General features: G+C 50.1%; 9 protein-coding genes across 9 annotated transcripts; 4 read left to right on the forward strand and 5 right to left on the reverse strand.

The window, feature by feature from the left end:
• Positions 1–95: 95 nt before the first annotated feature.
• On the reverse strand, positions 96–581 carry N7533_004524 (Sulfite reductase subunit beta; the record flags this gene model as incomplete). The annotated part of the gene is made up of 2 exons (XM_057101174.1): positions 96–128; positions 189–581. The coding sequence occupies 2 exons, from the start codon at positions 579–581 to the stop codon at positions 96–98; spliced, it is 426 nt and encodes a 141-aa protein (XP_056960804.1).
• An 82-nt stretch (positions 582–663) lies between these two features.
• N7533_004525 (sulfite reductase (NADPH) subunit beta) lies at positions 664–4,883 on the reverse strand (the record flags this gene model as incomplete). The annotated part of the gene is made up of 3 exons (XM_057101175.1): positions 664–4,576; positions 4,621–4,780; positions 4,853–4,883. 3 exons carry the CDS (start codon positions 4,881–4,883, stop codon positions 664–666), a joined length of 4,104 nt encoding a protein of 1,367 aa, XP_056960805.1.
• A 2,734-nt stretch (positions 4,884–7,617) lies between these two features.
• N7533_004526 (uncharacterized protein) lies at positions 7,618–8,067 on the reverse strand (the record flags this gene model as incomplete). Its single annotated transcript, XM_057101176.1, has 1 exon — positions 7,618–8,067. The coding sequence occupies one exon, from the start codon at positions 8,065–8,067 to the stop codon at positions 7,618–7,620; it is 450 nt and encodes a 149-aa protein (XP_056960806.1).
• A 1,382-nt stretch (positions 8,068–9,449) lies between these two features.
• On the reverse strand, positions 9,450–10,544 carry N7533_004527 (inositol phosphorylceramide synthase regulatory subunit KEI1; the record flags this gene model as incomplete). The annotated part of the gene is made up of 2 exons (XM_057101177.1): positions 9,450–10,436; positions 10,503–10,544. 2 exons carry the CDS (start codon positions 10,542–10,544, stop codon positions 9,450–9,452), a joined length of 1,029 nt encoding a protein of 342 aa, XP_056960807.1.
• A 467-nt stretch (positions 10,545–11,011) lies between these two features.
• N7533_004528 (SNG1 family protein) lies at positions 11,012–12,560 on the reverse strand (the record flags this gene model as incomplete). Its single annotated transcript, XM_057101178.1, is given in 2 exon segments — positions 11,012–12,388; positions 12,402–12,560. The coding sequence occupies 2 exon segments, from the start codon at positions 12,558–12,560 to the stop codon at positions 11,012–11,014; spliced, it is 1,536 nt and encodes a 511-aa protein (XP_056960808.1).
• A 1,898-nt stretch (positions 12,561–14,458) lies between these two features.
• Positions 14,459–16,303, forward strand: N7533_004529 (MFS transporter; the record flags this gene model as incomplete). The annotated part of the gene is made up of 3 exons (XM_057101179.1): positions 14,459–14,889; positions 14,942–16,060; positions 16,123–16,303. 3 exons carry the CDS (start codon positions 14,459–14,461, stop codon positions 16,301–16,303), a joined length of 1,731 nt encoding a protein of 576 aa, XP_056960809.1.
• A 558-nt stretch (positions 16,304–16,861) lies between these two features.
• On the forward strand, positions 16,862–17,701 carry N7533_004530 (uncharacterized protein; the record flags this gene model as incomplete). The annotated part of the gene is made up of 1 exon (XM_057101180.1): positions 16,862–17,701. The coding sequence occupies one exon, from the start codon at positions 16,862–16,864 to the stop codon at positions 17,699–17,701; it is 840 nt and encodes a 279-aa protein (XP_056960810.1).
• A 1,066-nt stretch (positions 17,702–18,767) lies between these two features.
• Positions 18,768–19,882, forward strand: N7533_004531 (uncharacterized protein; the record flags this gene model as incomplete). The annotated part of the gene is made up of 3 exons (XM_057101181.1): positions 18,768–19,251; positions 19,332–19,597; positions 19,667–19,882. The coding sequence occupies 3 exons, from the start codon at positions 18,768–18,770 to the stop codon at positions 19,880–19,882; spliced, it is 966 nt and encodes a 321-aa protein (XP_056960811.1).
• Positions 19,883–20,487: 605 nt separating this feature from the next.
• Positions 20,488–24,603, forward strand: N7533_004532 (DNA-directed RNA polymerase; the record flags this gene model as incomplete). Its single annotated transcript, XM_057101182.1, has 2 exons — positions 20,488–21,261; positions 21,328–24,603. 2 exons carry the CDS (start codon positions 20,488–20,490, stop codon positions 24,601–24,603), a joined length of 4,050 nt encoding a protein of 1,349 aa, XP_056960812.1.
• Between the last annotated feature and the right edge of the window lie 381 nt (positions 24,604–24,984).

Genomic DNA, 24,984 nt, shown 5'->3' on the forward strand with positions numbered 1-24,984 from the left:
AGATACGTAGAAGAGAACAAAAAAAGAAAGATTTTGGTTTTCCGTGGCGGTCATGACACGTTGTATGTGTTTGAGGAATTCACTTCCTCTGGCATTTACTCCTCATCCTCCTCATCCTCTTCGGCGACCTAGAGAGTATATTAATACCGAGATCATTAAATGGGCAGGCAGGGTTATATTTCACTTACATCAGCGTGGAAGTTCTGTCCATCGGTGGTGGCCTTGATGACGCCGGCGCGGATGCAGAAGTCGCCGAAGCGCTCAGGAGTCTCGCCGTCAGTGTTGCGCTCCTGGGCGTAACGCTTGAGCAAGTCCTTCATGATCTCCAGGATCTCATCCTCCTTAATAGAAGAGCGGAAGAGCTTGTTCAGACGTTGGCCGTGGTAGCCACCTCCCAGGTACATGTTATAGGCACCGTAGGCCTTACCAACAAAGGCAACCTCGGCGAGCCATGGGCGGGCACAACCGTTGGGGCAACCAGTCATACGCATGACAATCGAATCGCGGGCCAGACCGTTCTCCTCAAGAGTAGACTCAAGCTTAGAGATAAGAACGGGCAGGTAGCGCTCAGACTCGGCCATAGCGAGACCGCAGGTGGGGAAGGCGACACAGGCAGAGGAAGACAGACGCAGGCCAGAGAAGGCGGTGTTGTCCAGCTTGTACTTAGCCATGACCCCCCTTGATAGTGGGAAGATCCTCATCGGTGATGTTGGAGATGATCAAGTGCTGGTTACCGGTGAGACGGAACTCTCCCTTACCAAGCTCAGCCAGCTCACGGAGACCGGCGCGCATAGCGAACTCAGCAGTGTCCTCGATACGACCGTTCTCAATGAAGAAGGTGAAGTGGTTCAATCCCTTCTCGTCCTTCAACCAACCGAAGGTGTCGACGTTGGAGGCAAACTTGAAAGGGCGGGCCTCGGCGAAGCGCAGACCATCCGGCATACGCTTCTCGACCTCAGCCTTGTACACTTCAACACCCATGTCGTCAATGGTGTACTTCATACGGGCGTGCTTACGGTTCTTGCGGTCACCGTTGTCACGCTGCACAAGCATAATCTTCTCACAGAAAATATGGACTTGGTCCTTCGGGACGAAACCAAACATGCGACCAGTCTGGGGGTAGGTCTTCTTGTTGTTGTGGGTGGAACCCATACCGCCACCGGCGAGCAAGTTGAAACCTTCCAGGTGTCCGTCAGTGCCCTTGATGGCGATCAGACCGATATCGTGAGCGTAGACATCGGTGTCGTTGTGGGGAGGAATAGCGATGGTGATCTTGAACTTGCGGGGCAGGTAGGTGGGACCGTAGAGGGGCTCGTGGTCAACAATGGCATCACCAGCAACCTGAACCTTCTTATCGTTCTCATCCTTCAACCAGATCTCGTGATAGGCGGTGGTGGAGGGAAGAAGGTGTTCACTGATCTTCTTGGAGAAAGCCCAGGTCTCGCGGTGGAACTCGGACAGCTCAGGGAGCGAACTACACATAACGTTACGGTTGACATCACCGCAAGCAGCAATAGTATCCATCAGAGACTGGTTGATAGCGCGCATGGCACCACGGAGCTTCTTCTTGATGACTCCGTGGAACTGGAATGTTTGACGGGTAGTGAGCTTCATGGTCTCGTTACCGTGGGAGCTGCTGATAGCATCCATCTGCAACCACTGCTTGGGGGTAGCGACACCACCAGGGAGACGGCAACGAATCATGAAGCTGTAGGCGGGCTCAAGACCCTGAGCCTTGCGCTCGTCGCGGATATCACGGTCATCCTGCATGTATGTACCGTGGAACTTGGTCAGTTGGGCATCGCTGGCCGAGATAGCACCGGTGCTCTCGTCAACGAGACCCTCCTCGATAGTACCACGCAGGTAGTTGGACTGGATCTTGATGTCCTCGTTGGTCATAGGAGCAGGCTCCTCGGGCAGACCCTCGACCTTGTCGACACCCAGAGCTTGCCAAAGACGGGGCTCCCAATCAGAGTAGCCAGTCTGGTAAGCATCAGGGTCTTGGTCATCACCAAGGCCGATGTCGGCAAGCTTGCGAGCACCCAAGAAAGCAACACGAGCGTCAAGGTCCTTGGCAGGCTTGTTGTAGTAGATCTTGTCCTCCTTGCGGGGCCAGTAGTGGCTGTCACCTAGACCAAAGACGGAGTAGTTAATGGTCGACAGGTCCAGATCTCCGGAGTTCTTAACGTGCTCCCACAGACCACGGCCGTTCACAGGGAATTCACCCTGTCCGGCAGTACTGGTGATAAAAACAACGTTCTCCTCAGTAGCGAGATCCTCAATTGGGAAATCGTCCATGGCCATGACAGTGGTCTTCAGACCACGAGCACGACCACGGTTGCCCAGACGCTTAGCAATGTTCTCTGCGTTACCACCGTCAGAGGCAAAGAGAATAGTCAAGGGAGCTCCGAAGAGACCCTCCAGAAGCTTCTCGTAGGCATCCTTGGCCTGACGCTTCTGCAGAGCACGAACCTCGGTACCGTAAGAGGCAGACAGAGCAGAGGAGAACTTGGGGTGGCGGTTCATGAGCTGTGTGAGCTGGTTGTCCCGGCGAAGGAACTCCTCAAGCTCACGCTTGATCCGCTCGGAGTCGAGAGCAAACTTAGGCTCGCCCTTCTCCTCGTTCTCGGGGTTCCAGCGGTAAAGAGGCCAGTAGCCGAGGTCAATAGCCTTCTTGGTCTCCTGGAGGACGCTGAGAGCAGAGTCGTTCTCCTGGTGGTATGGCAGGTAAGCGACAACGACGGATGGGCCCTTGAATTGCTCAGCCTCGGCCATAGCCTGAAGCACCTGAGTGTAGGAGCCGTAGACCGCAGTGGAGGCAACGTAAGCATTGCCGAAGTTCATGGCATAGAGACCAATGTCCTTCTTGCGACGAGTGGGGTCAGCCGCAGTGCGCTCAGAGTAGGGCTGCGAGTCAATGATCAACATGTTGACATTGGCGCCAGAAGCGAGAACGTGGTGAACACCCGAGTTTCCAATATCGTAAGCCCAAGCATCGGAGCCCACGAGCCACTGGGACTCCTCGAAGAAAAGCTTCTTGGACTTCAGCAGCTCACGGGATAGCTGAGAACCATCGTTAGACAGACGAGAGATGACATCCGGGGCAATCTTGTTGGCCTTGGCGGCCTCGTTCACGTTCAGAGCCCATCGTGACAGCCAGGTTTGAGGAACGTCGGTGGCGAAGCTGGAGGACTTGGAAGCCTCCTCAACTTCACGAATGAAGCGCTTGCGGTGCTCCTTACGGGCAATCAAGGAACCAAAACCGTACTCGGGGCTGGCTGCGATGGTGGAAGAGATACCGGCATTCTTGGCGCCAAGCTGGTTGGCGATGTAGAGTCGCTCACCAAACAACTGGTGGAGAATCTTGAGGTAAGCATTCTCCACGTGGGGCTGCTCAAGAGCTTGCTCGGTGGAAGGGACATGAGGGCTTCCGATATCAAGGTTCTGGATGGGAGAAGAAGCCTCCAGATTCTGGAGAATTCCGCGAAGGGCCTGGACAGCTGTTGAAGGCTCAACATATCCAAGGCGATATCCAACAACCTTGAGGGTCTGAGCACGGACACTAGAGGGCGTCACGCTGGAAAGAAGATCCATGAAGGCGGGACCCCACTTGGTGGTCTTGCGAACTTGCTCCAAAACAGCAATCTTCTCCACTGAGGTAGGAATGGAATTAACAATCTGGCCACCAACCCATGGGCGGTAGATGCGGGCTGTGATGAGACCAACGTTCTCAAGCTCAGCGGCACCGGGGTTGGACAGGGCATCGACAAAGACTCCGGTAGAGCCAAAGACGAAGACGGCAGATTTGGCATCTGCAGGGCCGGTATATTCAATGGCATTATAGGTGCGGCCAACCTCCTTGGAGAGGGCGGTCCAGATCTGAGAAGTCCACTCAAAAATATCGGCAGCGTTGACAGGGCGAACACTGGAGTTATCCACAGTGGTGGCGGTCGAGCTAGGGGCCTCGCTTCCGGCGATACTGTCACGACGCGAGGAACCAACGGAAGAGTTCTCAACGCTAATGGAAGGAGTCTGGGTCTGAGAAGGGACCGCAAGGGTGGCAGGTGCCTCTCCCTGGCCAGCGGGGATGGCCTGCGATCCCTCGGCGGAAACGGTAGCCTGACGGCCAGACTCGGTGTATAGAGTCTCCGCACCGGTGGTATGGGTAGCAGCATTACCAGCCAGGTTCAGGATCTTCTTCACGACCTCAACATCTTCGGTGGCAACGGCAGAGTCTTTAGTAGAGTTGGCCGGGTCGAAGAAGTGAATGACACCCTTTCCGGACTTCAGGGCCAATGCATGAGCAGTCAGGGCAATATCCTGGGCTTCCTGGACAGTCTCCGAGTGCAGGAATGTGAAGCCGCATTGCCGGATGGAGCTAATCACGGAGTAGTCGGGGAATGGGGAAGGCTCCAGAGCGACGTGGATGACAACGGGGAAGTTGGCGAGGCGGTAAAGGTGAGGAACAGATGAAATCAGGATAGAAGAGCCGGTGACAACAGAGACGGTCTCGCCCTTTTGCAAAGGGTAGAAGGTGGACAGGAGGGGGGTCCTCGTTATAACGCACAGCTTGCACCTGATTAATCAGTTAAGGGGTGTTCTTGTTCAGATATAGATGACTGGATTAGGATTGCAAGTACCTCGGTGGTGCCCCTTGACAGTGCACTGGCAGTCTTGTTTGACTTGAGAGTCTTCAGAGACTTTGAGAAGAGTGAGTCGCCCTGCAGGGAGGGTTGCACTGAGAGGACGAGGTCGCTGGCCAGATAGGCGATTCTGGCCACTAAGCACCGAGGATACGGTTAGCAATTGACCATGCAATGATGGGAAATTTCAATGTTTATAGATCACTTACCGGCGTCGCCCGCATTTTGAACGGATGCCATAGCTGGCGTATAAGCTGTGAAGGTGGGATGAGGGGGAAAATCAGGCGCGATATTGGCTTATCGGCGCATGCAACCCTGGACGATCTCCCACGCTGGAAGCAAATCCACCACAGAGATGAAGGGAATAGGAGGAATATGACACACAATTGAGATGTCCCTTTGCACTTATGATCTATCTTCAGGGAAAAAAAAGTCGGCAAGATTCCTCCAACGAGTTCTCCGCCATCGGGGTTAGATCAGCAACACTCTTATTGGTGCACGATCACGACATCAATGCAAACCCCGGCAGCAACAGATGCAAACTTACCCCTTTCGGGCCATAGTGCGGGGAATCTCGTGACTGGCCGAGCACGTCACCGCGGGCGGCTTTTGAGGAGGGCAGTTTTAATTGCACCCTAAATGTGTCTATATCTGATTGATATACTCCCTAGCTACAGAATATCTATTTATACTGAAGAACGATATTGATGTTGAAAATTATAGTAATACTTTTCTAGTTCCCCTATTTCCTGGATCACTCTCAATTCTGTCAACTATCCTTTCTCATGTTCCCCGTCTCGAGGTACCTACGGTACTTAGAGTGCCAATAGTATCACGGCAATTACCGATTCTCGGTCGAGAGTCGGCGGCACAGACTGATCACCCGCCCCAATTTGAGTCACCGCCAAATCCCTAAATGGCGTGATCACAGCAGAGCCCGGTCAAAATATAATCAATTTTAGAGCATATGTAAATAATCAATGGTCCAAAGTGTACTACGTAGAGTATATAGTCTAATATTAGTGGATGATCCCGGGCTGCAAAAGCAAAAAAAGCCACCCGGTATAAAGAGCTATTTTTACAGTCTACGTGCACCCCCAAAACAGCAAAAATATATGTTCGACGCAGGGTTCGAACCTGCGATCTCCCGTGTGTAAGACGGGCGCCTTAACCACTGGGCCAGTCGAACCATAGATACGTTTATCGATATAAATGCTATATCACTGTTGCAAAAACCACCGGGTAATCAAACAATTCACATTCTTCAGCCCAAGATTTTATCACTGTAGAATATTTAGGCTGGCAAACATAAAGGTTATTTAAAGTAAGCTACGCTCAATGAGCTACTGGTATCATTTCCTACTAGAGGAGAAGAATGAATGGAATAACCGTGGATCAGAAACTATCTGAGCCAGAAGGACCTAGACATAGGCGTTGACTGACAAAACCTGCCCATGTGTGCAATGGGCCAAACGCTCTGGCGTGCGTCTTGGGCCCCAATATCCCCTGCTTCGGTTCCCTGGTAATCCTGGCATTTTTCATGGCATGAAGTCCGATATTGTCAGTGATATAAATCGGCCAGATAACCTTGGAAATCGACTTTACCAATATTCCAAAGGAATTCTGAATTGGATCTGTATTTTATTAGATACCGTATTTGAGCAATATAGTATTTCCGCACCCACTATTATTAATGCCTACAAAGTATTAGTAACCTTGGGAAGGGGTATACTATACTAGTCAAAAGGGAGAGGGTATGAGCAACGCAATTGACTGGTAGTATACTGCAAACCCTCAGGCTGAGAAGCCCTGGAGTATTATTGAAAGAGTGCCTCTATGATGTTCGGAGAGCATATTACTAGTATTACTTGAACCTGACAACCTTGAAACTTGAAAATGAACTTCAAGTTGAAGAGCGCCCGTACTACTACTAACAGTAGTATGCCCAGGTAATAATGCGAGATATATAATATCCGAGTCCTGCTCCCAAACTTAAAACTTCCAAAGCTCAAGGTGAAGCCCTGGAGTAGTACTAGTACTAGTAGTAGCATCACAATCAGAATTATATTTAATAGACAGTAAAACCCTTAATTATGATGTCACAGGCTTCAAAGTTGAATATTACCACAGACGTACTGGTCCTGGTGGAGAATCCATGCAAGTCCGAACCCCTGAGAGAAAATTGAAGGCCACAAATTCAGAAGCTCCCAAAATTATTGCAAAGCTACCTGAAATTTTCTATTGAAAGGAGCATTGATCAGATGAACGCATTAATAAGTGCGACTGCAAGTGAAATACTGAATATTTAGAATGTGATCAATTTAATGAAGGTCCTAATTACGAACTGATCTTGGCGGTAGCTTCCACTGCAGAATTTATATTTCGGCAGCCGCATTGTTGAATTATACCTAGTATGGATCAAACCATGTGACTTGAGCACCTCGTAGAATAACAGAATATATAACGGGAGAAAGGCACTGGGCCATGTAGAAAATAAGCAAAGCCTCACACCTGGGCAGTAATAGCATTGCCGAACCTTGGAAAGCTGAAAGCTTCCAGTTATTCCGCCATCTGCCACTCAATGTGTTCTGATCCTCCTCTCCTGGGTAGGTCGATTATTTTTGTCTTCTTGTTCGATTGATCTATCACTTAGCCCCTGATTTCGGGGTTCGATATAAAACCTTTCTCCGTCACTCGATTCGGTCACGGTTTTGGATAGCCAAAGGCTGAAATTGACGGTCTCGTAGTCAGAATCGGATGGTCTTGACTGGTATGTCAATCCGACGACGCAGTGAAAGGGTTGCGAGTTTGCCATGGTGATATCATCTGTTTGGCGTTGGGATTACCAAGAAGTGTATTCGTCCAGATCTTGTTCGGCATCCAGGTCTTCGGCCTGGTGCCTATCGGGCCATAAAGGAGTAAATGTATCCGGGTGTTGATTTGTGTTGTCGGGTCCAAACAAAAGAACCTCCCATCAAAAGGACCGTTTCTTCAGTCGCCGCAACAGGTTCCTCGAAAGGCCAACGAAGAAAGCCTCGATGACCATTCTGACAACCCAGGACGTTTTCAAGCCGGTCATCCCACCATCCCAGTATAACTTGATAGCTTTGCCGAGCCGAGACGTCTCAAGTTCTTCCGGACAGATGCGTATGTACTCCAAGCCGTGACGAAGCTCGTATAAAACAGGTCCGGAGTTATCGATCCAGATGGCGGGCTGTGTGTCGATTGATGAGCCGGGGTGATGCCATAATCGATGTCGAGTTCTGCCTATTGACCCTTTCAAGACTTTCCAGGCCAGTCCGTACTCCAGGAGACCAATTATGCCGCCGGTGAAGGACATCATTTCCTCGAAGGAGACGTGGAATTGCTGAGTCCGAGTGCCGACCTTGTAGATACCGGCCGCATCAAATTGAATGGTGAACATCTGGGAATCGATTTAGACCGAGAGCGGATCGTCGATATCTAGCTTCGCGTCATACCTTGAGCATTGGGTATAAATATGAATCGATCTGCAGTCGCTTTTTTTCAACCGAGGTGCACTCAGCCCTTCCAAGGTTGGTATCGTGAAAAACCCCGTAGAATCCTAGAATCTTTAATATCTGGCCATAAGAGATATCATAAAGGAGAATCTGTAACCACCCACCAGCAGTTCGAAAGGATTGATAGTCCTCAGTCATCTTGGTCTAAGGGGTTGAGTCACGGGGGTAAGGGGCAACGAGTTGGAGTATAAGTCTTATCAAAGAGATACTAAAAGTAACTCGATCCATATCCTCGGGAAGCTTGACAGGCGCTCCGCCACCCGCCGAGAGTGCCGGGTACACTAATTTAAACTTTTGACGAAGAATTACCTTTTCGAGCTAGAGATGGCCCCAGTCGGGCGTTATTCGGGGAAACATTTTCTGATGTCGGGTATCAATTGGGCATTGTTTCTTGGTTTAGGCTCCCTCATAGGTCAAAATATCACTCAAAAAGGGGTCGATCAGATGCCGGGACGCCACTGGCACCCAAGAGTTTATTTGGATCGTTATGCACCCCTGCACACGCGCGTCACTACCATCGTAGATCGCAGCACCTGCGGGCCTGCGGCTTTCTTGGGTGGATTCGGGCTTGAAAATTGGACGAGAGGGTGGATGCTCTACTCCGTACGTGGGGATATGGATCGAATGAAAATTTCAAGTTGATAATCATCAAAGTATGCATGTGTGGTATATAAGCAAGTGTGTACAATGGTGGAGTATTTTGAAACCGTTGTCATGTCCATCCCAAGGCGCCATAATAGTAAGACCTCAACCCCATATAGAAAGCAATATACAAGTCCTGACGCCGGAAGATAGCAAATGCACATGAAAGACATAATGGCGGATTCGCCTATGGAGCCATGTTCGTTTAGATGAACGCCACAGTGGTTCTGGTCAGTGTATATCGTCAAAGTTTGTTATCAATCGATACACACGAAAAGGGTTGAACCTGATACGGTGCCTAAATGTTGGGCCTAGGGAGATGCCATTTTTAGGGCGTCATCTCAAGGAGGTAACAATCGGGGATGTAAGCTCGCAGCGGATGGTTCATCGCGTTCCGGTCATCCGATGAAACGATGGAACAGACACAAGAGCCATAAAGGATTGTGTCCATGGGGTCGTAAAACGCGTTGGTGCCAGGCCTCAGTCTACAGCTGGTGAAAAGCAACCCAGTGAGTTGCTAGCCGAGAGCGATTCCGCAACACGGTGTGCGGTGAAAAGAGTGACCCGAGAAGGCAGAGATAGCGCTTGGCCTGGGCCACCGCCACGAAAACCGCACAATAATGATTTATCGAGTCTCGCCCCAGTCCTGCATCTTGACGTTGGTTCCCGGGTGTTCGTGGATTGGCTGTTGCATGAGACCAGAGCGGACAACCGATTGGGAGGGTTGTGGAGGGCCGGTGCCCGAGCGGCGTCTGCGTTCGCGTTCCAGAGGTCCAGGTAGTTCGACGTTGTTGCTTCGGCTGCGGAACTTTTGGTTGATGCCGCTGAGCCAGTTACCATCCTCTTCTTCACCCAGCCAATAGCTATGACCGATGCCGACCATGACGCGACCAAGCTTTCCTTTCCAACCCTGTCCGTCGGGGCTGTAGGCAGAAAAGGGTTCACGGTCAATATCGGCTACACTTGCCATTGAGACATTGCGGCTGTGGGTGGGGAGCGAAGTGTGCTTGGGAACGGCGACCCAGAGACGGAGAGTTTGGCGGGCGAAGGCGAGCATCACAAGGACAAAGTAGACACGCATGGCCCAGAGAAGGGCGATGAAAATGATGCTCTGGAAGCTTTCTGGCTGAGCGACGGCGTTGCTGAGGTGCTCGGCACTACGAGGAGGGTGTGCGATAAACTCGTTACCGTCACTGGTGTGCTGAATTTCGACGTAGGCTGCATCGTACTTGGGGCTGGTGAAACCGGCGGTTTGTGCAATGGTCTCGCTGCCCGGACCGGAGACCTTGCCACCGTCCATATTTTGCGACACGACCAAGAACCAAGTGACACCAAAGGCAGCGGTATAGGCGGCGTTGATGAGGCTGTCCAAGAGATAGAGCCAAGCGAGACCGAGACACTCGAGAGGCGACTGTTTGCGGATGTGGGGGAAAAGTAAAGCGGCGATGGCGAGGGCGACCAGGGAATACAGATACATGGAAAGCTGCACGGGGGAGAGGTGATAGCCGGTCAGAAGGGCGAGCAGGCCATACAGGCCACTGATCTTGTTCAGTAGTAGCGAGAGGGTGATGAGAGACGCGCCTGTCTCCAGGCTCATCACATAGAGAAAGGTCTGCGAAAGTCACGAGTCAGCGGGCGTTGGGCGTGGAAGTGAAGAATCAGGGGGGAGCGGGCCTACCTCTGGCCGCGGAATGCGGAGGAAACGGGATGAGAACCCCATAGTGAAGGAAGAATGTCGATAAAAGGGTGTGCCACGATTCCAGGTCCAACTTGAAGTTGTCAAAGAGTAGGAGGGAGAGATGGCTGGGACCTGGGAGATTATGGGATGCCAAGTGGTCCAGGGGCGCAGACGCTTTCCGGGCAGATCCGCCTTGTCGATCGCTGCCGCATTTCGATCGAATACATCTGCATAATTGTGCTACACTTTAGTAGGGAAATTATGAAATAAAACAAGAATTATCTCATGATCTATTGTAGTCTATAGAGTTGAACAATTTAGAATCACCACAATTTATTATCTACATGTTGTACAATATGACGCGATTCCAGGTGTATGGTACATCTTGTGTGGGGCCATCTCCGCCATGAAGTAACTGCATAGTGCATAGTAGTACTAGTAAATAGTTATACCATGATCCAGTATTGGCGACAATTTTGGAAACACTCAAGTTCAAGTTTGCGCAGCGATTACTCCTTTTCCTTAAAAGGGAGGTTGAAACAAGGTCCAGTACTGTCGCGGCTGGTCGGGACTCCCTCAGCTTTTGATCGTGACATTTCCCGCCGGATTATCTCCATGAGTTCTTCATCTGGTTGAGTCGCCGTAGTTCCCCTCCTCTGCCTAGGTGCCCCTCCAGCCTCTTGGTCGCTTTCCGAGGTCTCTAGTTCCTCACCCTGACCCGGCTCATCAGTATGAAACTGAGGCTGTTGCTCAAGGACCAGAGCTTCGATGCGAGCTTGCATAGCCTTTTCATCCACATCCTGTTTGATCATGGCGTAGTGTGACCTTCTGTAGACGCCGACGGTACTAAGTATCAGGCCGACAACTTCATAGACGAAGAGAACGGGAAGTGCGTAGTAGAGCTGCGGATTGCACCCCCTTGACCAGATGTCGACCAGGACATTGAAAATGCTGTGTGCCGGTAGAGCGTAGCCCACACGGTAAAAGGCGGGCGAGAGCTCAAAAGGGAGAAGAATAGATGTGACGTTCGACACAATCCAGAATATCAACGCCATAGGCACATATGGAGGTGACAGCCAAATCGTGAAAACATCCAGAACAAGGAAGTTCAAGTGGGCAAAAAGCCACAAGGCCATCCACGTTATGACAAATTGGCTACCACCAACATTCCAGCCGTGGCGGAATGCCCAGATAGCGCCGGTGGTACATAAAGAGCCAATGAAGGTGTAAGTTCCCGAAATCATCTGGCGCACAATGGCAATTCGATGCGGGTGGAGCGAGGTGTAAAGTTGGAATTGTTGGTACAGACCATTCACATAACCCAGGAAGAAGAATTCCTGGATTAAGATTAGAATGATGGTCAGCGTATTATAGATCAATCGGGATCCTTGTGTTGTTGCTTGTAGGTTTACCGAGGATAAAACCCATGGATTCGAAAAAGCAGCCAAGGCAGCGGAGTCAGATGTGTTCAATGTCGGGATGATTTGCTTGCCATCCGCTTGCGTATACGCGACTCTTGCAGCTTCCGACAAAGCCTTTAGATTATCGGATACGGCAGAGTCAACAACTGTGGGATAGCGCGCCTCGTTCCAAACCATAGTCATCACACCACTTTTGTTGTAGGAGGCAGCTGCCGATCCGCCTGCAACTGCAGCAGACAAAAGATTCGAAGCGTTGGAGGTGACGTATAGAGCTGCCCAATAGTCGATATCACAAACAGCACCACGAATGCTGGTGGGATCTGGGTATAAGAGAGCAGGTCGCTCAACCAGGGTCGGAAAGCCGGTGCTCGCCATTTGAGTGTATGCGCTGCGCACAGCATTGCCAATGGCCCCGCCATCATAGTCGACGAACAAGACGTTGATGTTGTGGATGTGCCCGGTCTGCTGGAAGAGAGACCCGAAGAGATAACAGAAGAGTCCTGAGAAAGAGAAATTGCAGCAGGAGCAGATTGCTTGTCGCGGCCTTCAGTAGCGCGAGGCGACGCGGCCGAACAGCGGGATCATGAATGCTGGGCCGCTGTTGGCGGGCCCTAGGGTAAAATTTCCCTAGCTTCATGATCAATTGACGGAAATTCGGGACAGTGAACCTTGGCAATATTTCATGAAGATGGAGGGATCAAGTACGATAGTGAATATAGAGAAATATAAGGCGTGTGTGTGAGTCAGTGAGAAGGCTTTTGAATGTAGCAAAGCCCGGCGAGTAGCAAGCAGTGAACGGATCCCGGCCCGCCAAATCCCGGAGAAGAAGTCGGTCAAGTTGATGTGAGCAAGATCATATCGTAATTCTGATGGCGAATTCTCGAATACGAGAGGGTTTATTGGGCTGCCAAATAAGCGGCGGCTTCTTGGGGGTGTTTGAGGGGGGCGTTGGAGGGTCTGGATCTGTCAGCCCGCATTAGGGACCCCTGGTTCGCTCTGCCTGATTCGTCCAGTCCTGCAACCGATGCCTTTATTTTCTCACATGCATACCCTAGTACACATTGAAGATAAATAAAGATCTCAATCAGACAAGGATATAGACGCTAGCCTATGATATCCCAGTAGGATCTACCTAGCCCCTCATCCTCATCGTCATGACTATCATGTCAGTGACTGCTAAGCTTTAGTTTAGAAGGACCAAGGAGATCAATTATAAGCGATTGGCTACCGTCAAAGCATAAACTTCCTGTTAATTGAAGGCGGAAAAATTAGTATCTGGGGCAGCAATATCGAATTGTTGTCTATATGTCAGTCAACACTCCGCAGTTGGAATGAGCACTGGCCAGGTTCAAGCTGGATCCTCATTTGTTGATCGTGGTGTGTGACCTCCATGTGTCCCAGGGTATTACTAGTATAGGATAACATGCTGCTTTTTGTATCGAAAGAGAGGTGTGGGATGTGAATACTGGGCTTATTCTCCGTATTTCTCTTTTACTAGTAAGCAATAGTAATCACTAGTAGCTTGGTAGTTATACCTAGTTCAAAAAAAATCGTATGCTTTTCTCGTTGTTTAAGAATATAGAACAAACAGAAAAGAAGTAATCGAAATTGGCGGGGGAGCAATCTGGATTCCACTCAACTTGAAAACCACATCGTAACTACTAGTAGTACTGTACCAGTAGTAGTATCCAGATCTTAACTATGTACCGAGATAGCCGGTGTTTGGACCCAAGATTCCTCAAGATCCCGTCAATGCTTGTACTGATGTCCCCACTGTTCTCCTGCACAGGTACCGTTGCGACGCAGAGTCTCGGAAGTTCGCACTCATAGATTCCGAGATTTGCACCCTCGTGTTCCAGATTTTTTCGGCGCGGCCGTTCCTAGGGGGCCGCATTTAGCATCGCCACCGAGCTCACGCTCTTTGGACTCGGCGTAAAATTATTAATAGCCCCACCTGGGGCCACTGATTCATGACATCGAATGAATGACATCAATTTTGCTCCGCGTGCACATATTTTCCCACTAGTAAAATCGGACCCACCGTCCCAGAACATCATGGCTTTGACGAGGTTGCAGCCAGGAATGCTGACATGATTACTTCACCTGGAGAAGCATCGGCCACCAGGACAATACCAGAAGAACATAGGTACGTATAGAGAGAAAAGTCAAATCACTGGTAACTTATCTTTGTCTAGAAAATAATAGAATTAAAATAAAATAAGAATCTTACTGACCCCCTATTAAGGCCTCACGAAGCTCGGCACTTAGGCTCCCAAGGTGAAGCCGTCGGGAGGTGGGTCTGGACGGTTAACTCGGCCTCTTTAGCTCCATTTTCACTTTTATGGCCACCTCCAGGGCAAGTTCTGTTTATATTAGTAGATCGCCGCCACCTGCGGAATCTCACTTCCCCTTCTTCATTCAGGTCCATCCGCTATCAGTGCTGTTGAGTCACAAAAAAAAAAACACGCCCACATCACCACGGCCCCGGGGCCATTAATTAAGCTCTAGGACAATCAGAAGATCTGTCGGCCCACCATGAATAGGACCGACGAAGAGCTCCAGCAGGCCGAAGCCGATGTCTCAAACTGGGGCGAGGAAAAGTATAGTGCTTCAGCGGAGGCAGATCGACCCACGACATCAGGCACTACCGGCTCATCGTCTGGCTCAAGCAGTTCAGTCGAGTACGATCCATATGTCCACAGACTGCAATCGCGCAACACAGAGGTGGATCTGGAGCGCCGACGATCGACAACTTCTCAAGCACTCAGCCGAATCGAAACCCAGCGACTTCAACATCAGCTTACGGTTGGTGAAAGCGTCAAATCGAGAGCTTCAAAAACACCTCTGCCGGCTTTCGGCGCTGGCAAGCCCTACCCCCCGCAGCTACCGAATCGTGATGACTACGTTGTGGAATTCGATGGTCCAGATGATCCCCTGTATCCACAGAATTGGCCGCTTTGGACAAAGTAAGTCATGAAGCTCTGTCCGCTGGAAGATGGTATCTAACATTCCGCTTAGGGTATACATTGGTGCCATGCTCGCCTTCACAAGTATTTGTTCAACTTTCGACTCTGCCGTCTTTAGCTCCTCATCTCAAAATGTCTCAAAATTTTTCGGTATTAGCCTCGAAGTCTCCGTCCTGTCAAGTTCGCTATACATCGTCGGATACGCGTCTGGGCCACTCATCTGGGCACCGCTATCTGAGCTCAAAGGCCGTCGTCCAGGAATCGTGTTCGCCATGCTTGGGTTTGGAATTTTCAACACTGCCGTTGCAGTATCCAAAGATGTACAAACTCTTATGATTTGCCGCTTCTTCTGTGGTATCTTCGGCAGTTCGCCATTGGCCGTCGTGGCAGCCATTTTCTCCGACATCTTCAACAACCGAACTCGTGGTGTCGCAATCGCTTGTTTCTCCGGCACAGTCTTCTTGGGCCCCCTCATTGCCCCCTTTATTGGAGGATTCATCAACATGTCTTACCTTGGTTGGCGCTGGACCGCCTACATTCCTGCTTTCATGGGCTACGCTGCATTCCTGATGAATCTTTTCTTCCTAAAGGAGTCCTACCCACCTGTCGTTCTTGTTGAAAAGGCCGCAGAGTTGCGCCGTCGCACGAAGAATTGGGGAATCCACGCCAAGCAAGAGGAAATCGAGGTTGATTTCAAAGAACTGGTCATCAACAACTTCTCTCGTCCGCTTAAACTGCTTTTCTACGAGCCCTTGATCCTGGCAGTGACAATCTACCTCAGCTTCATCTATGGGCTTCTGTACTGCTTCTTGACAGCCTACACTCTTGTCTTCCAGCAGGTATACGGTATGAATGCCGGTGTCGGTGGCTTGCCATTATTCGGAATGGTTGTCGGCCTGTTTCTCGCTGCAGCATACATCATTTTGACTGCCCCAGCTTATGTCAAGAAGCTGGAAAAGAATGGAAATGTCCCGGTTCCTGAATGGCGTCTTCCGCCGGTGATGGTCGCCGGTGCTATGTTCGCTGCCGGGCTTTTCTGGTTCGGCTGGACAGGATTCAACGGTACCATCCACTGGATCGTACCTACATTGAGCGGTTTGTTTACCGGCTTTGGTCTTTTGATCATATTTATCCAATTGTTCAACTACCTGATCGACACTTATCTTATGTTGTAAGTTGACTCTAAATCTGCCCCCACCCCCGTATTTTGCCTCCGATCTAACCTTCAAACAGTGCCGCATCTGCTATCGCAGCTAATACATTCTGCCGTTCAATGGTCGCGGCAGCCTTCCCCTTTTCTCTCGTCAAATGTTTAACGGTATGGGTATCCAATGGGCGTCTACGCTGCTTGGCTGCGTCGCCGCTCTTCTGGTTCCGATTCCGATTGGATTCTACTTCTTTGGCAAAAAATTGAGAATGAAGAGCAAATTCGCTCCTTTCTTTGAGCCAGCACAGGAATCCTGCGCTGTGGAACCTGAAGAAGAACTGGAAAGAAACTGAATGGCTCAACTTTCTTGATGAATGCCCAAAAATGTACATAATAAGATTCCCCCACTCCCACCGAGGAGACCAAAAGATTACTTGAATAATACAACCCAAGATTTCAAATATGAGTATTTTCGAGATGCGATATTCTGAGAATTTTATTGAAAGATTCAACCGCCATCTACCCAAAGAACGAAAATAACTGATCTGTTGCTTTGTGACTCGCTATCATAGCGGCGCCCTAATCTCGATATAGCTAGCCTCCACGAACGGGTCGCTGCCTGAGCTGGAAGCCTAGGCAATTCCCAACCTTTTAAGGTTGGAAGCCCCCCCCCAGATTCTCAGCCGGTGGCCATATAAGCAGCAGAAACTTGAATGCCACCTCGATCAATGATCCTCGGTCATGGCCCATTATCTACATGCCGCCCTAGCCTTGATCAAAACGCCTAACTGGGGATTGTTGCCGACTCCAAAAAAGACCGACAAGATGACAGGGCTACTAGACCTGCCCAGCGAGGTTATTCTGATGATCGTTGGGTATTTACAAACACAATCGCATGAAAAGGGCATCCTGATGCCCTTTTACTGGTTCAGTGATGCATATCGCCAGACTGTCTTCGAACATGATCAGCCGCCTCAAGTGAAGGACCTGCACTCCCTTCTCCTCACTTCGCGACAATTCAAAGCTCTTCTTCAGCCAATCCTCTACCGTGATATCTCTGTACGCAAGTGGTTACGCTGGAACGAGAAAAGACCATTTGACCAGCTTAAATGGAGCCTAGGGAACACTCCCAGCTTGCAGAACCTTATCATTACAGCGATGGTTCCTTGCGTTACGCCTAGCACCATGTATGATGTCAGTGATCTATTTTGGTATCCTTACCTGAAGGATCTCACCATTTCTGAATTCAAGGACTGGGAAGAACTTGAGTTCGAAGACAACGCACACGTTGGTACCTCCGCGGTGGAACATCTGAGATTGATCAGTTGTGGTGCACAAGAAGAGGCTCTGGCAGCCGTGCTGAGCTGGCCAAAGGCTTTAAAGACACTCTCCTATGACGCCGAACAGGGAGAGTGGGGTGGTCATATTGAAGATCAACCCATGAAAGAATGGTCATGTGAGGCCTTTGTTCGAACGCTGCAGCCACAAAAGGAAACCCTGGAGGAACTAGTCATGACAAGACCTCGCCTGGAACATGAAGGGTTATTCGAGGGACCAGCCATTAAATTGGGGGGATTTTTCGGCCTTGAAAGTCCTGCGCATTTTTCACGTTTTTCTTTGTGGTTGGGATGGCTCAGATGGGATCTCAGCACGTTTGCCTCCTAACCTTGAGGTTTTGCAGGTATGGTATGATGACACGGACCTCACGACGTTCTTGCAAGAATCAGACGAGGGGCCGCCCTACGATCATTTCCTTGATATACTCGTCAGAGACAAGAAGCGCCGTTTCCCGAAATTGCACAAGGTGACCGTTCTTACCGATGAGCAGATATATGACAGCGAGAACGATGTGTGTCTGGAGTCTGGACGTTGGGAGCTGCCAACATCGCTTGCGCGTGATGCTGATGAAGCTGGGATAGAGGTCAATGTTTGGCTTGGCTGTGAACATTATTCTTTTCAGCCATTAGGCAATTTTGATGTTTTCCGTTCCTTGGAAATTAGTCAAAATAGTTTTGATACCTCGACGGTCATGTTACGCCATACATGAATAACCAGAGGAGTCGATTCCGATCTATCCCTTACCAGACAAGCCCAAAATCCCCCAAAAACAAATGTAAGACGGATATTAAAGTATTTAGGTTGTAGATTGAGCTTAGTTAGGTCTGAAAGATCTCAAGAACATAGCCATATGCCACCGGTGACTCGCAGTGTTGCGGCCCAAACTACGGACTCGGGGTAGATGATACCTCCAGGGCTGTTCATAGTAGTAGTACTCGTATGTATTCATGGATGGTTAGGTTCCCATTGGCATTACTATCATGATGATCTTGGCAGCTTCCTCGGATGGAATCGAGTAGCGGCCTCAATACAATGGAGATTGAAGGGATTGAACAGGGGGGTGCGTCTCTCACGCTAGGAAGGCATTGAGATAAACTCAATGTTGAGAGCATGCAAGGATGGGAGGGAGGACCGGTTACTCCCCACGGCATGACTCTCGGTTCCCCTAAGGGTGTGTGGGATTGTTTTTTTTAACCAGGGGCCAGGGCGGTATGACCCGGTGTGGTATGCAGGATTCTGCCGGTCATTGCTGATAACCCGCGACAGAAAAAAAGAGGGGAGTGCGGAACCACTACCATTCTTCCTTGAGCTCTGGAATTTTCTATTTTTTTCTGTTCTGGTACTGACCAGCTTCACGACTCAACTAATCTTGCGCCAGAATACTTCACCCGCTATGAGTTCCATCGAAGATGATCCTGTCGTCGCCTCGTACGACGTCTTCCTGACCGACTCCGATGTCTCTCGCTACGTCTTCCAATACATTGACCGACCCGGCAAGCACCCTTACAATGAACGAATGGGCCAAAAGCCGACTGCTCTGCGCATGAAACCGAACACCGGTCTGGTGGAAGTTGATGTCCCAATATTTACCCGCACCACCTATGACGTGAACAAAGGACTCAAATACGGCGATGCGATGAAAAAGAGTCGGATTGCTCGAGATGGCGGCGCATTTGGAATGGCCGGCGGCTTTAGTACTGGTGGATCGGCCAGTGCAGGTGGCCGAGTCAAGTCCGAAGCAAACGCAGATGTCGAGGTGCTGGATAATAGAAAGATGATCGACCCATCGGCACTGGTTCGAACACAGGCGCTTGGTGGTCGCATCAAGCCCCAGGAAGAGGGTGATCCGGTTCACATGCTGGCCGCATTCAAAGGGAGTGAGTTGATTCTTTGCAAATGAGTTCTCGCAGCTATCGGGGGTTTTTTTAATCGACAGATCACTAACAATGCTACCCAGAAAATTTGCATCTTTCTCCGGTTTCTGCAGTTGTTCAATTGCACCCCCAACTACACCATTTAGATGCGATGGACGAGCTGCCCAAGGGCAGGGGTGGCAAGGGCAAGAAGGATGACGAAGATCGCCCGACCGAGGCCGAAGCACGAGCAGTTGATGTCAAAATTAAAGGTGCGGAGGACGGAGGTGCAATGCTTGTTGGCAACCTGGACCTCTTGAAGAGGATGCAAGACGAGAAGTGGAAGAAGTTTGACTGGGTTGACGCCGAGGTAAGTCTGCTGCTCCGTCTCTAAGGTCGAGTGTCCGGTTCTGGTTTCTCTAACGCTTAATTTCCACAGACCGAGGAATCTTGGTATAACTATGAGAACTACATGATGCACCAGAACCCAGAAGAGTTGCCGCAGCTCCAATCCTTTATCGACAGCGAGAACTATTTGGATGGGATGAGTGCTCCGCGTATTGATCCTGCACGGCCTGAGATGACAGGATGGGCCATGAAGCAAAATCGGCAGAAGCAAAGAGAGGGACCATCTGATAGCGAGGATGAAGTATGACCGTGACTGTTATCACGAACAGAAAGAACCTGAAGCTGTAAAAAATTATGAAGCCTTCTTTTGCTAAATATACTGTTATTGTATAAAATACCACTCTTTGTACCAGCACTACCAGGATACATCGGCTGAAATACCTGCTTAATCCCACCCAGCAATGGAGATTACCGTAAAAATGAAGATTACACTGAATAGATCAATCATATCGACGATCTTTGAGTGGCAACACAATGTAGAAAGTTCCAACCAATCACGGCGCGACACCCCCCGATCTCCGCTCGCAGGGTCACGTGTGCTTCCGCGTCGCTCGCCCCGGTCATGTCGGTTTTTTTTCCGCGCCATCCCCTTTCATCAAAAACCTTTCCTTTCTTTATCGATCTTTCCTCTTTTCGCTCGGGTTGAGGGCTGCAGGTCGGTTGAAGGAATCTGGGATTTCACCGTTCGCCTTATCTACCACCCTTCATTTCGTCCTTCCCCGGCTGCTGCATTGCGATTTCTGCATTTTCATTTCGATTTCTATACCCTATCTTTTTTCTAATAATCTTTTCCACTCTCGCCTCTTTATCGACCTACCCCGAAAGCCCTTCATAATCACATACTTGTTCGCCATGTTGTCGCGCGTTGCTCGCCAGAAAAATGCGCTCTTCCATCTTCGGAGGGCCAGCGCCCACCGAACGTTGGCCGCGTCGTCAACGCTGCGTCTCCATTCAAGCTCGACTCGACCAAGCCCAGTCGCCATTCCACAGAGCTCTCAGACACCCGAGCGCCGCCGAAGGTCATCGTTCCAGTCACAACGTAGCCTCGCCACAGCTACCGACTCGACTACCTTCGATCACAACTCCTACATGCCAATGAGCCAGGCCACCCTGAACCGCCTGTCCGCGGTTGATACTTCCTCCTTGGTTATCATCGACCAGATTCCGCAAACCGAAGCAAAGATTTTTCGGAAGATCCGGGGTATGGGAGGCGACGAGGATGAAATGCTTGCGAACTTCGATATGTCACTCAAGGTCGGCCGGTTTGATCGGGCTGCTGCTTTGATCACGCGACTCGCTTCTTATCACCCCATGGGCTCTCTTGAGAACATCGCACTTCATAATCGCTACATGAAGGAAATGGTTGCATACATGATTACAACTCGACAGCATCATATGATCATAAACTTGCAAAGGTGGTTCGAAAGTGAGTTGCCCGCGGCAGGTGTGAAGCCGGACGCGACCACATATGCGATTATGATTCGCATGGCCTTGCGAATGTTGGATGGGCCGAAACGGGATCGGTCGGTCCGTCGGTACTGGAATTTTGCTAAACAGGTGGACCTCCATGAGGATCTTCTTGCAGTTGAAATTCTCACGGATTTGGATCTTGGTGAACTGTCTAGGGTATGTTCATATCTATGGTCCATAACGCCATTTGATGGCCCTATTCTAACCAGGCTATTACTGTAGATTTGCTTTTCCGACTTATCCGAACCTACACTCGACCTTCCAGTTGCCGCAGAAAACGCCACCGAGAACATTGATGATATTGCAGAAGTACTTGCGGCGGAACAAAAGGGCCAGGGCTTAACTTCTTTGAAAGAATCCATGTCTATGTTTACGGATGGCACCCGTTTCACCGTCCCTGAAGATTTCAAAGGAACCGAGGAAGAGAAAATCGATTTGCAAAACAAAATGCGCCAACAGCAACTCGAGGCCGATACCATCAAATCATCTTTGAATCGCTGGCGCGCGGAATTTGAGGCCAGGACCCAAGCCGGTGTGGATGTGGCTTCTGCAAAGAAAAATATCAATTCCGTGATCAGCCAATGGCATGGTAATCTTGTCTTGAAAATCCAGGAAGAATTGAGACTTGCCGCTGAAGAAGAAGGGAAGCCGATTCGTACCGAGGAACAAAAAAGGCGCATGGAATACTGCGTTTTCTTGCAATCAATGACCAGTGACCGGCTAGCTGCCTTGACTATCATTTCTGTCATGTCTACGTTCACCCGTGGAGGCATGGAGAAGGGTATCAAACTCTCTTCAATTGCTTCAACGATTGGCAAGGAAGCGCAGCACGAGTTGATTGCTCAAGCTGTTCTGAAGGAGCAAGAAAATGCAACCCCCCACCGCATGAAGTTGCTGAAGGAGATGCTCGCAGGCCGCAAGGGCAAGGATGGTCGATCGCGGTGGAAGGCTGTCAGTGAAAAAATGCTGACCGAAAATGAGACTCTTTCTTGGACTCCTCGAGTTCAGGTTCGAATTGGCGCAGTTTTGATGGGTCTTCTTCTCGAAATCGCCAAAGTTCCTGTTCGAACCACCGACCCGAACACCGAAAAAACGACGAGGTCAATGCAACCGGCATTCAACCACTCTTATCAAATTTCATACGGAAAACGCTCCGGTCTTATTCACCTGCACCCTTCCCTTGTCAAAATGGCAGTACAGGAGCCCCCGGCCGATCTTCTAGGCCGTCATCTTCCCATGGTGTGCAAACCGAAGCCGTGGACAGGATCGAAAGAAGGAGCCTACATGGTTTACAAAAGCAACTTGATTCGTTCGACACCGGGTGAAAATCTGCAACCAAAGTATATCGAGGCAGCATTGAAGGGGGCTGGTCTAAAGGATATCCGGAAAGGCCTGGATGTTCTCGGTAGCACAGGTTGGGTCATCAACCGTGATGTATTCAACGTTATGCTAGAAGCATGGAATTCTGGCAAGCCAGTTGCTACACTGGCACCCCTCGAGCCCGATCTAGCCGCTCCAGAAAAACCCGATTCCAGGGCTGGTCCTGCTGCTGAGAAGGAATGGCAACTGCGGATGCGTGAGATCGAGAATTTGCGGTCAGGATTCCATTCGGTGCGATGCTTCCAAAACTTTCAACTCGAAGTAGCTCGCTCTTTCCGTGACGAGACGTTCTACCTCCCTCATAACATGGATTTCCGAGGCCGAGCATACCCATTACCTCCTTACCTCAATCAAATGGGAGCCGACAACTCGCGCGGTCTACTCATGTTTAGCAACGCTAAACCCCTGGGTGTCAGTGGTCTGCGCTGGTTGAAAATTCAAATCGCAAACTTGTCCGGCTTCGACAAAGCTAGTATGTCAGAACGTGAGCAGTTTGCAATGGACAACATCGACCTTATCATTGACTCGGCTGACAACGGTCTGCATGGAAAACGTTGGTGGCTTAAAGCAGATGATCCGTGGCAGTGTCTCGCTGCTTGCATTGAACTCCGAAATGCCTTGCGCTATTCCGACCCAACCGAGTATCCGTGCCGTCTCCCAGTCCACCAAGATGGATCTTGTAACGGTCTACAGCACTATGCTGCTCTTGGTGGTGATATCATCGGTGCGAAGCAGGTCAACCTCGAACCTTCTGATCGGCCCTCTGATGTTTACACCGGTGTTTCCGAGTTTGTGAAGGAGGCAGTAGCCGCAGATGCTGCTAGGGGCGTTGAGATCGCCAAAGTTCTCGACGGAAGGATTTCTCGCAAGATTGTGAAGCAGACCGTCATGACCAATGTTTATGGCGTGACCTTTATGGGTGCTATGAGACAGGTTCGCAAGCAACTTGTGGACCACTATCCCGAACTCCCAAGTGAAACCAAGAAGACTGCTGCCCTGTACATTGCGCGGAAGATCTTCGAGGCCCTGGGTACGATGTTCAATGGAGCTCACGATATCCAGTACTGGCTGGGTGACTGCGCCAGTCGAATCACCCAGTCGCTCACACCCGACGAAATAGAATCCTTGGCGAACCAGGCTTTGCTACCTAGTGAATCCGGGAAAACGGATGCCAAAAACCTCGACCCAAGCAAATCATTCCGCTCGACCGTCATCTGGACCACCCCATTGGGCCTCCCAGTTGTTCAACCCTACCGCACCCGAAAGGCGAGACGTGTATCGACTACCCTCCAGGACCTCAGCATTGTGGATCCAAGCTCAAATGATGTGGTCTCAAAACGCAAGCAGCTTCAGGCATTCCCTCCCAATTTCATTCACTCTCTTGATGCCACACACATGATGCTTTCTGCCAATGCATGCCATGAGAATGGTCTCACTTTTGCTGCTGTTCACGATTCTTTCTGGACCCATGCCTGTGACATCGACAATATGAACAGCATTCTACGTGATGCGTTCGTGAAGATGCATTCGGATGACATTATCGGGAGACTTGCGGCAGAGTTCCGAGTTCGTTTTGGCAAGAACTTGTTCCTAGGCAAGGTGAAGGTCACCGGCAAGATCGGAAAGAAGATCCGTGAACGCCGTCAAGGCCTGGCCAAAAACTCGAAAATTGTTGAGTTGCTTGACGAGCACCGACGACAGACTCTCCTGCGGTCCAGTGATCCAGCACAACGAGCCGAAGGCCAAGAGATGGTCACATCGGCTAGTATCTTTGAGCAAATGGGCGGAACCCAAGAGGACCTTGTCATGTCTGGCTCCTTGGGAGAAACCAAAGTTGGCCATGTTCCAGAGAATCTGTCCGTCGCCGAACGCCGACCAGGTGCCAAGGCTGTCGACAACAGCGACCCAGCCATCCAGAGTCTGTTCGAAGACATTGAACTCATGGACTCGGAATCTGGATCCATGGCCGAGGCCGAAGATGGAAGTGCTCCCGCTAAGAAAATTAGCAAGAAGTACTCGGAGATTTGGTTGTGGTTGCCCATGTCATTCCGTGATGTTCCTACCAAGGGCTCCTGGGACGTTTCGCGCATTCGCCAGAGCGAGTATTTCTTCTCCTAAGTAATTTTCTAGGAGTCTCATTTGAACGCATTTGACTGGCGCCTTGAATTCACTCTAGCTTTCTTTTGGCGTTTTCTGGACTGTATCTATACGTTTTGTTTTTCTTGATGGCTGCCTGGGTGCGGACTCATCTATTGCATATATGTACATTACGCGCATTACGAGGGGACAGAGAACGGAAAGTAAATAAATATGCATATAATATCATTCGATTCACGTGTCTGAAAGTTTTGTTCGATATATGGACGCTAATCAGGCTGAGTCTACGACGCGGAGTTGGTCATATCGGAGGCGACTCGGAATTGCCCACTATTAGTAGGGCAAAAGATTCTACACCCACCTACTAGATGTCCTCATAGTTGAATTTCTTTTGCCTTTCAC

The sequence above is a fragment of the Penicillium manginii genome (assembly GCF_028828005.1).
Source record: "Penicillium manginii strain IBT 31320 chromosome Unknown utg000004l:1.0-7231830.0:1.0-7236170.0, whole genome shotgun sequence".
NCBI lineage: Eukaryota > Fungi > Ascomycota > Eurotiomycetes > Eurotiales > Aspergillaceae > Penicillium > Penicillium manginii.